Below are 11,410 nucleotides of genomic sequence, written 5' to 3'. Positions count from 1 at the left end.
CCTGGTTCAAGTAATGTTCTTGCCTCAGCCTTCCGAGTAGCTGAGACTACAGGCACAGCCATGACGTCTGGCTAATATTTTCTATTTTTAGTAGACATGAGGTCCACTCTGGCTCAGACTGGTCTCAAACTCCAAAGCTCCAATGATTCTCCTACCTCGGCCTCCAGAGTGCTAGGATTACAGTGGTTGAGCCACCACACCTGGCCTGCTCATATATACTTTAAATCATCTCTAGTTTACTTAGAAAACCTAATACATGCTATGTAAATAGTTGTACTGTATTGTTTTATTTATTTATTTATTTATTGCAGTTTTGGCTAGGGCCGGGCTCGAACCCACCACCCCTGGCATATGGGGCTGGCACCCTACTCCTTGAGCCACAGGCACTGCCCTTTTTTTTTTTTGAATTTTCAAAAAAAATTTCTGATCTGCAGTTGGTTGAATTCCTGCAAGCAGAACCAGTAGATAAGGCCCCCTGTGTATGTGTGTGGGCTATTGTGCATGTGTGTAGGTATGTACTATAGTAGAACCTCCGTAAGCTGACCACCCAAGGGACTGGAAGAAACTGCTTAACATCAGGAGTTGGTCAATATAAGGAAGTAGGGCTACTGGACTGGTATGTACTTGGTGCATGTCCAGTCTATGAAAATTAGGTCAACTTAAGGAGGTGGTCACTGTAGAGAAGTAGTCAACTACAGAGGTTGTACCGTATATGACTAGGAAACCAGAGGTAGACATTTGATCTGCAGTGCTTACAAGTATTCAGGGAGAGTATGCAGAATGAGAAGAGGAATGATGGAACCTTGCAAACTAACGCTCTTTTAAACCGGTAGCACAGAAAAAGCAGCCTTTGAGGAAACCAGAAGAGAAGAGAGGAGGAGAATAAAGTTTGGTGTCCCCGGAGTCAAATGAATACAGGAGCCAAGAGGATCCGGGGAGAAAGAGACAATTGTGTCCAATACTGTACAGAGGTCAAAAAAGCGTCTGTTAGATTTGTCGGGTGACCTTTGCCAGAGCAGTTCTGTGTTAGTAGTGTGGGCGGGGATTTCTCTGCAAGAAACGAGAGAATGAGTGAGTAGAAAAAGTGAAGGTGAGGAAGTGAATGAATGAATAGATCAGTGCTGTGCCCTCTTACCCGAGGGATTTCCAGGGCCAATGTCGAGCGCTGGTACAGAGGAAAGGCCTTCTCGACAGGGCTCTGGATGGCACCCAGGAAATTAAATTGTCAGCTTCACAACCCTTAGGCGTAGCTCCAAGGCGAGGGTCACCTCCGGCCTCTGGGCAACCCGTCACCTAGACGACCAACTGAAAAAACCGGAAGAGACGGAAGCAGTCAGATCATCTCGCGATATCTGGAGCTCCGGCGCCAACTTTCTGGGCCTAGGACCTGGGTCCAGCTCTCGCGAGACTTTCCAGGAGTCAGAACGCCGGGGCGGGTGGAAAGGAAAGCTGGAGCGGCTGGTGGGGAACATGTCGGAGTCCGAGCTCGGCAAGAAGTGGGACCGGTGCTTGGCGGATGCGGTCGTGAAGATAGGTAAGGGGCTTCTCGTCCTGGCAGGCGGCCCGGGACCGAGCACCCAGCAGCAGCCTCCGCTGACCGACGTGGGGGGCAGAAGGGAAGCCCCACGCGAGGTCAGGCCGCCGGGCCTGTTACGGCCGTCAGACCGGGCGACATGCCCGCGAGGCCCCGAGGGAAGGTTACGCGGGCGGGGGCGTGGGCACAGGACCCGGAGCCTGGGCCGCCGTCCGGGTGGGACTGGTGGGTTGCAGTACCGGGGATGGGGTCGTCGGTTTGGCAGGTGGCAGGTGGCTGTGGAATCGCAGAACTCTTCGAGTGGATAGCAGCAGTATCAGGGCACAGCCTCGTGCCAAAGCCCCGGAATTCTCCTCCCTGGTGCCACATTTCCCGGCACCGGGCGTGGAGCCTGGTCAGGAGGCCACGTTATTCCCCAGCTGAAACAAAAAAGTGTCTTCTGAAGAAGGTCATCGGGAGCATTTTATAGACACTGCCAGTCGGTGATGTGAATTGCTGTCATTCCCGACTTTGTCACCTGATCTATCTGAATCAGAGTAGCCTGGGGCCCAAAATTGGAGATTTAGTGATGATCTGAACGGGAATGAGAATCGCGCTGAAAAGTGAGAAGTTAGTCTCTTTCAGTCCTATAGTAACTCCGCCTAGTCTTTTAACATGTGCTTGGTGACGACACAAATGATGAAGTCACTGTAGGGGGAGAGGAGAGAGGAAACTCCTGGAGCGTCTGTCTGCTTTGTGCTAGGTGGGCAACTTAGGGCATTGTTTCATTAAAAATCTTTTTACAGGCTATGAATGGATAGTGGAAGAAGGGATTTGCTAGTGGGTCACACTGCCAAATGGCAAAGTTGGGGATTTAACCTAGGTTTGCTTGTTTCAATCCCATACTCTTTCTTAGATACTAATTTTTATTATCCAGAGTTGACATTTTTGCATGGAAATCTTAGGGTTTTTTTTTTTTTTTTAAAGAAGAGTTATTTATTGGGCTTCTTTTTTTTTTTTTTTGAGACAGAGTCTCAAGCTGTCCCCTGGGTAGAGTGCCATGGCATCACAGCTCATAGCAACCTCCAACTCCTGGGCTCAAGCAAGTCTCCTGCCTCTGCCTCCCAAGTAGCTGGGACCACAGGTGCCCAACACAACGCCTGGCCATTTTTTGGTTGCAGCAGTCATTGTTGTTTGGCGGCCCAGCTAGATTCGAACCCGCCACCTTAGGTGTATGTGGCTGGCACCTTAGCCACTTGAGCCACAGGCGCCGAGCCAAATCTTAGGGTTTTTAAAAGCATTTAGGATTGTCTCCTCAAGTGAAAATACTGGGAAGGAAAGAAGATTGGAAACTCCATGAAAGCAGGGTTGTTTTCTGGTTTATTCACTACTCTATCTTCAGCCCCTAGATGAGTCCTTAATAATTGTTGAGAATGAGTGAATTAATGAAACAGTTTATCACAGTTACCACTTCACCCCCGAATTCAGCACTTACCAGTTAGCCTTGTGATTTGGGGCAAGTTATTTAACTTCTTTGTGTCCTCATTTGTAAATTAGCAGTAATAATTACTCCTGTCTCATGGAGTTGTTGGGATAATTAAATGAGTTTATGTAAAGGCTTGAATATAGGTGACTTATTAGGCATGGGTTATTCTGGAAATGACCCCCAAAATACAGTTTGTTTTCTCTTTTCAAAATACACTTTTTGTTACTGTTAACAGCTTGCATTTAGGAGAGAAGATTTGACACCTAGATGTTAAATGACCAAAGTCATTACTAAACAGTAACCTATAATCATCTATTACCTTGCCTCATTCAATTATTTTACATGCTAAGAATGGGCCTTGGAAGTAGTCAGAGCTGAGTTTGAATTGCCCACTCTCACTCTTCACCCACTAGTTTTGTAGCTTTGGGTAAGATCCTTTCTCAACTATGAAATGGGGATAAAGAGATTTATCTAAAAGGATTAAGAAACTAAAGACAGAAAAATACATAAGATACTTATTATGGCATACTTATTATGTATTCAGTTAATGGTGGTAGTAATAATTGTTGATATTAATACTGTGCTGCTGATAACCACCTGAGGCAGTGAGTAGTGTCACTGTCATTTACCTGTGGGACTTTAGTGAAGGTGGGGCATACACATGTGGAATAATTGAATGAGGCAAGGTAACAGATGATTACAGGTAAAAGTTACAATGACTGGGTCTCTTTTTGCTGCAGAGCTACTCTAAATCAAGTAAGTGGAGGGATGGGCTAACGTCATGCATTAAGAGTTTGCAAGGGATCTGGGCCTTCATCTGACCTTTACTGAATGGCCTTGGCTTGAATAGTGGAAGAACTTGAGCAGAGGCCAAATTGAACTTTCATAGAGGAGAAGATTGTAGTATAGAGAGGTTAAATAGCCAGAAGTGGAGGAGTTGGGGTTAGAAACTAGGCATCCTAATTTTTCCCTGAAGAAAAGAGGGGTGGTTTGGGTGGAATCAGAATTGTGAAATATGTAGAGAGATTCTACTTTATTTTGAAGATGATTAAGTTGCCTTTGAGTTTTTCACATGCATTCTGTATATTCAACACCTTTGTCTTAAAAACGATTGCTTCTAGAGCTTGCTACTACGCTGGTGGGGAAGTGTGGGATGGTTTCAAGCAACAAATATTTATTGAGCAGTAGGCCAGTCAGTGGGCAAATAGAGAAGCATAAGGCATTTCATTGCCCTCAACAGGGAATTAATGTGACATAAATGGAATTTTGGTGTGATTGTTCTGGCAGCGTTTTATACAGAACAGATTTGGAGTAGAGGCAGCTAGCAGTACTGTGATTGTGTGGTGATAAAATTCTCAACTGTTAAATTGGAAACGAATGGGTATATTTGAGAAACTTTAAAATTTCCTCTATTTATAATATGGAGATAGTAATACTTAGCTTCTATACCAGCATCATGCCAGGTATGCAAATAGGAACTTGATAAATGCTTTATCTTCTCTCTTGCTAGTTAATTTTGCCTTATTTTCATTTCTTTTTTCTTTTTTCTTTTTGAGACTCCGTTGCCCAGGCTAACATGTTGTGGCATCAGCCTAGCTCACAGCAACCTCGGACTCCCGGGTTCAAGTAATCTTTCTGCTTCAGCCTCCAGAGTAGCAGGAACTAACTATAGGTGCTTGCCATGAATTCTGGCTAAGTTTTCTATTTTTAGTAGAGATGGGGTCTTGTTCTTGCTCAGGGGATCCTCCCGCCTCACCCTCCCAGAGTGCTGGGATTATAGGTGAGCCCCTGCACCTAGCCATCTTTATTTCTTATAAAGATGATTCCTAGGTTAGAACTTGGGTAAGTGCTCATGTCATTAATTAGAATTTGAAAATAAAACAGAAGGGTGCATGTGAAACTCAACACTAAATGACATCTAAGACTTAGTAACTATGTTAGATGACAGGAGAGAGTGAGACTGTAGTGGGAAAAAAATGATTTTGGTCACTTTTCTTTTTGTTTCTTTTTTTTCTAGAGACAGAGTCTCACTCCATCACCTTCAGTAGAGTACTGTGGTGTCACAGCTCATAGCAACCTCCAGCTCTTGGGCTTAGGTGATTGTCTTGCCTCAGCCTCCTGAGTAACTAGGACCACAGGTGCCCACCACAGTGCCCAGCTATTTTTTTGTTGCAGTTTGGCTGGGGCCGGGTTTGAACCCACCACCTTTGGTATATGGGGCCAGCGTCCTACTCACTGAGCCACAGGCTCCGCCCTGCCATTTGTTTCTTTATGTGATTGTTCCACTTCACTGGCATATAAACTTCATAAGAGCTGGAGACACTTTTGTGTACTGTTGATGTTGTTTGCACTGAGCTCCTGGTATAAGGAGACATATGATAATTACTGTTAAACGAATGGCATGTGTTGCTGAGAATTTTGTTGACTTTTCTGCCCATATTTGCTGCTCAAGAATATGTTGACTAACTGAATAAATTAGCATTTATATGAAAAATCCAAGGAGATTTCATGTGAATTTCTGCCACTTCACATTTGATCTTGTGTCCTTATGTTCTTGAGGCTTTACTAAGCTTTTTATTTCATCTGTGTATGTAAATCACTCTCAGTGGGTCTTTTTTTTCTTTTTTTGAGACAGAGTCTCAATTTGTTGCTCTTGGTAGAGTGCCATGGCATCACAGCTCACAGCAACCTCAAACTCTTGGGCTTAAGCGATTCTCTTGTCTCAGCCTCCCAAGTAGCTGGGACTCCAGGCGCCTGCCACAATGGCCACCTATTTTTAAAGATGGGGTCTCACTTTTGCTCAGTCTGGTCTTGAACCTGTGAGCTCAGGCAATCCACCCGCCTCAGCCTCCCAGCATGTTGGGATTACAGGCCTGAGTCACTGCACCCAGCCTGTCAGTAGGTCTCAATAATAAAGTAGCATTAGAAATGTTTGAAAGTAGTCAACCAAAAAGCACTTCTGTATTTAAACAAATAGAGGGTGGTGGTGTTTTAAGTGGTAGTGCCAAAGCTTTATTGCAGGAAATTAAAAAGAAGTGAAGAATATTACATTTTATGAGTGGCATGTTCCGTTAGTTTAATGTGAATGCGTCATTAATGGTTTTTGCTAATTTAATGGATTTATTTTTAAGTTTTATCAGACTTATTGAATGCTGTGGGTTTTTTTCTCCATTTAGTTAAACAGCTGTGCCATTTTTTCCCTTGTGTGTATCCATGAGCATGAATAAGTCACACATTTCTTAATGAGACTAGAAGGCATAGTATCTTACCAACATTACGAGGCTTAATAGTTCTGGTCTCCCCAGAGCTGATGCCCCCAGCTTGGGCTCATAACTTTGGAATGGATGGGAGGGTATGTCTGTTTTCAATTTCCCAAGTAAAGTAAGATTTTAGGAGATGAGAAAATCAGTTACGAGACTTCCAGGGGCTGCTTCCCTGTGGTTTGAAAATTTCTAAGCTGTCCAAATAAGGGTCATGGAAACACTATTATTGCCCTCAGAGTTCTGTTGCAACTCACTCTTGAGTGCCTAAGGCTTGTACTGGCAGGCTGTGGACCTCATGACCAAGTTGATGTTGTCTGTGTGACAGAGGCCAGGCCTTAGAATGTGGATTTGCAGGAGGACATTTTGAGGAAAATCAGATTCCAGTGCTTTCTGGATCTATGTGGAGGTTTTGGGAATTCCTAATGTGACTTGGAAAGCTTTAAAATTGGCTGTGTTCCATTTCCCTCCATTTTGCTCCCACTGTGAGACCAGAGTAGGAATATCTAGTCTTACTAATCCATGTATCGGCAAGAAATTCTAGTTTATTCTAAAAGAGGGGAAGGAGATGTCATGGTGGGGGTAGGTGTTGCCAAAGCTGTGATACTCTTCTGAAAAAGGCTGTCCTTTGCAAGCCAGGTGTATCTGGCACAACAGTGTTTTTCTTTTTCTTTTTTTTTTTTTTTTGAGACAGTCTCAAGCCATTGTCCTGAGTAGAGTGCCCTGGTGTTGCAGCTCACAGCAACCTCAAAGTCTTGGGCTTAAGTGATTCTCTTGCCTCAGCCTCCCAGGTAACTGGGACTACAGGTGCCCGCCACAATGCCTGGCTGTTTTCTTGTTTTTGTTGCAGTTGTTGTTGTTTTACCTGGCCTGGGCCAGGTTCAAACCTGTCAGCCTGGTGTATGTGGCCGGCACCCTACCCATGAAGCTCCGGGGGCCGCCCACAACAGTGTTTTTCATTATCTTACTAGCAGGGAAAAAGGCCAGTCATGGGTGTATTTGGTTCTTGGACTATCATACTATACACAGGCTTGTTTCCCCAATTTTTAAAATTAGAAATAAATATATCAGTAAGTATTTCTCTGTGCCTCAGTTTTCTCATCTATAAAATGGTAGTACTTGCCTCAGAGAGTTGTTGTAAGTAAGGATAATATGTGATAACTCTGTAGACTAATTAGGACATTGCCTGTACTTGGTAAATGTTAACTGCACTCAATGTAAATGAAGGTAGAGCTCATAAGTTAGAATAATTAACACATTGACCCTGATCTAGGCTATTGTGAATCATATAGAAGCCTGATAATCAGTATTCAAGTTAATATATAACATAGAAATCATTAATGTTTACTTCTCAAAATAATTTAATACCAGGAATTTGTGGTATAAGCCTTGGCAGGAGGTGGTGCACGGATGAATAGGCACCAGCTTTACCCTTGAGGGGCTTAATTTCTTTGAGAAATGCTGATAGGAGGAAGTGACATTTGAGCCTCATCTTGGAGAATATGTAAACATTTAATATATGGGCCAGGTGGAGGACTACATTTCAGGTCTTGGAAGCTGTCCAGGCCGTGTGCGAGAGGAGAGGGAGACTTTGACTTCTGGGAATGAAGAGAATGACTACCATTTATTGAGGACTTCCTGTATGCCAGGCACTGTGCTAATAAGCATGTTTATCTTTTGCATGCCTTATCTCATTTAATCCTTACAGCCTTGTGCGGTTATTTCCCCATTGTTAACACTGAAGAAATGGAAGCTCACTGTGGCAGAGTCAATTCTCTAGAATCATAGGCGCCATAACTGCAAAGGTGGAAGTTGAGCCCATGCTTGGAGCTATCAGTTGTTCATGAAGGAGGTTTCATCCTTTAGGTCCTTGAGGGCCTAGTGGTTCTCAACCTTCCTAATGCTGCAAACCTTTAATTTGCAACCCACAGGTTGAGAACCACTGCTCTAGGGAATCAGAAGATTCATGTGGGGAAGGGCAACAGATTAGGCTAGATTTTCTACATAAAGTATACAATTTTTAAGCCATGTGTGGTGTTTCATGCCTGTAGTCCTAGTTACTCAGGAGGCTGAGGCAAGAAGATCCCTTGAGCCCAGGTATTCAAGGTTGCTGTGAGCTATGATGATGCCACTGAGCTCTAGCCCAGGTGACAGAAGAAGAGCTTGTCTCAAAAAAAAAAAAAAAAAAAAGAAAGAAAGAAAAGGCCAGGCACAGTGATGTGTGCTTGTAGTCCTAGCTACTTGGCAAGACTGAGATGGGAGATTGCTTAAGTCTAGAAGTTTAAGACTAGGCTGAGCAACAGAGTGAGACCTCAAAATTAGAAGTGTACAATTTTAGTATATTCACAGAATTATGTAACCATCATAATCATCTAATTTTAGAATATTTTTAGTTATCCCTAAAAGAAACCCAGAACACTGGGGACTGGGACTCCCAGCAATGGGAGTTTGCTCCCATTCCCAAACTCCTCCCCTCCCCTCTCCCTTCCCATGTCCCTAACCCCAAGCAATCACTAATCTACTTTCTGTCTGGAATTTCCTATTTTGGACATTTCACCTAAATGGGATTATGCAATGTGTATACTTTTGTGTCTGGATTCTTTCACTTAGCTCATGTTTTCAGGGTTCATCCATGTTGTAGCATGTGTTGACACTTCACCTTTTTTGTTACCAAATAACATTGTGAGGTATAGTTACAGCACATTTGTTTATCTACTTATCAGTTGGTGGACATTTAGGTCATTACACTTTGGACTATTAAGAAGAATACTGCTGTGATCGATTACAACTTTTGTGTGGACTTGTTTTCTTGTGAGTATGTAGTGGACTTGCTGGTTTGTGTGGCAGCTCTGTGCTTAGCATTTGAAGAAACTCGCTGAATGTTTTTTTTTTTTTTTTTTTGAGATGGAGCCTCAAGCTATCCCCCTGGGTAGAGTGCCATGGCATCACGCTCACAGCAACCTCCAACTCCTGGGCTCAAGCGAGTCTCCTGCCTCAGCCTCCCAAGTAGCTGGGACCACAGGCGCCCGCCACAACGCCTGGCCATTTTTTGGTTGCAGCCATTATTGTTGTTTGGCGGGCCCGGGCTGGGGATTCGAACCCGCCACCTTGGGTGTATGTGGCTGGCGCCTTAGCTGCTTGAGCCACAGGCGCCGAGCCAACTCACTGAATGTTAAGCTGAAGAGTAATATGTTTGAATTTCTGATTTCAGGAAGATTACTGAAGTACATGAGAATGAATTGGAGAGGGCTAGTATGAAGGCAAGGAGGAAATGAGTTAGTGTATTATTGCAAATTTATACCAAAGGTAAGATAGATGATCAGGTGAGGTAAAGCTGGAACTAAGATGGGAGCTCCATATAGATGGAATGAATGGTGCTAGTACAGAGGTGGTATTAACAGAACTTGAATGTAGGCTTAGGAGGGGGTGGTGCCTCATAATGCCAGACCTTCATAACTGAGAATGGGATTGCTTTTGACAAATTGGAGAGGAAGGGGTGGCCCAGGTAACATTTTGCAGTTTATTAATTTCTGGTAAGTCTTAAGATAGGTCACTGGTTATATGCAGCTATGTCAATAGAGATGAAAATTAGTGGTTTGCTGTGCATTCATCTTCATGAAAAGAAAGGATTTGGCTGTGTTCCTTTTTTGCTAAGAAAGTAGACAGTAATGGCTTAGCAGCTGACCTGCCTTAGAATTAACCAGCAGATTTTATGTATTTGTTGATAATCAATGGAGTTTAAATTATTTAAATCCATTTTAATGTTTAAAAAATGCTTTACTAAAAGAAGCCAATTGAATAAAGTCATGGAAGAAGAAAGCAAATTATTGTTTTTCTTTAAGTATCAGTTCATCTGGCAAATGTGGGTTACCACAAAGCATTGGTAACTCACCAAAAATTGCCTTTTGGTAGCCTATGTTTGCAAACTGATACATCTCCATTTCATGGAATGATATCAGTTAGATTAAGCTAAAATACATCAAAGGTTTTGAGTTGTTTATTGGTTTGGGTTTCAAATTAGTACATGTTAAATGTTGAATTAGTGGCCATATTTTGTTTTACATATTTTTAAACAATCTGAGCAAAAATACTTTTTCCATTTGCAGCAGCATTGTGAATAAAGGAACATTGTGATCTTGCTAGAGGAGAATTTTCTGTTCGTATTACAGAATAATGTAATTAGGCACTGTATGGAATTTGAAAACATTTGAATTTTTGTTCTGGCTATGGTTTTATGCTTTCCTAAAATGTGGCCTGAAACAGTTATTAGTAAATATGCTGAATTGCTTTCTTTGGCAAGTGCATTTCAATACTGAATCCAAGTAAAAATACAAATATTTACTTATAAAAGTTGTTTGGTGTGGTAATATTTTTACTATGGCCATTGACCCACTAGTGAAATGTTAGGGTATTGCTAGATTGGATCCTGTTCATTTAAAGGTCAAGAGAGAAAAAGAAGGAGAAAACTAGCATTAACTGAATGCCTGTTAATATGCTATCCTGTTTGTTACCCTAATATCTTATCTCTTTTTTACTTTCTTACCTATTCAGTGAGGAAGTTTATATTATCTGTTTCTTCTAGCAAGAAAAATAATGTTTAAAAAGTTTACAGAAATCAGGAAGCAGATTTTAAAATCTGTGTGAGGATGTAAATAATTGAAAATAGCCAAAGCAAATTTTTTTTTTTGGAGACAGAGTTTCACTTTGTTACCCTGGGTATAGTACCATGGCATCATAGCTCACAGCAGCCTCAAACTCTTGAGCTTGCCTCAGTCTCCTAAATAGCTAGGCACCTGCCAATGCACCTGCCTAGAAAAATCTTTTCAACAAATTATGTTAGTTGCCGGGCATATAGGCTCATACCTATAATCTTAGTACTCTGGGAGGCCAAGCTGGGTAAATTGCCTAAGTTTAGGAGTTTGAGACCATCCTGAGCGAGAGTGAGACTCTGTCTATAAAACTAGCTGGGTGTGGGTGGTGCTTGTGGCTCAGTGGATAAGGCGGTGGCCCCATATACCGAGGGTGGTGGGTTCAAACCTGGCCCTGGCCAAACTGCAATAAAAAAATAGCCAGGCGTTGTGGTGGGTGCCTGTAGTCCCAGCTACTTGGGAGGCTGAGGCAAGAGAATTGCCTAAGCCCAGGAGTTGGAGG

General features: G+C 42.8%; 1 protein-coding gene across 1 annotated transcript in view; it reads left to right on the top strand.

The window, feature by feature from the left end:
* Positions 1–1,399: 1,399 nt before the first annotated feature.
* Positions 1,400–11,410, top strand: part of MINOS1 (mitochondrial inner membrane organizing system 1) — a 36,131-nt gene continuing 26,120 nt past the window's right edge. Inside the window, exon 1 of the mRNA XM_003783841.2 lies at positions 1,400–1,534. Within this exon, the coding sequence (XP_003783889.1) occupies positions 1,471–1,534 (64 nt within the window). The 5' untranslated portion in view covers positions 1,400–1,470. The remainder of the gene's footprint in view (positions 1,535–11,410) is intronic.

Source organism: Otolemur garnettii, unplaced genomic scaffold (assembly GCF_000181295.1).
Source record: "Otolemur garnettii isolate 467f Iridium unplaced genomic scaffold, OtoGar3 scaffold00009, whole genome shotgun sequence".
Taxonomy (NCBI): Eukaryota; Metazoa; Chordata; class Mammalia; order Primates; family Galagidae; genus Otolemur; species Otolemur garnettii.
This window is presented reverse-complemented; position numbering and strand designations above follow the sequence as displayed.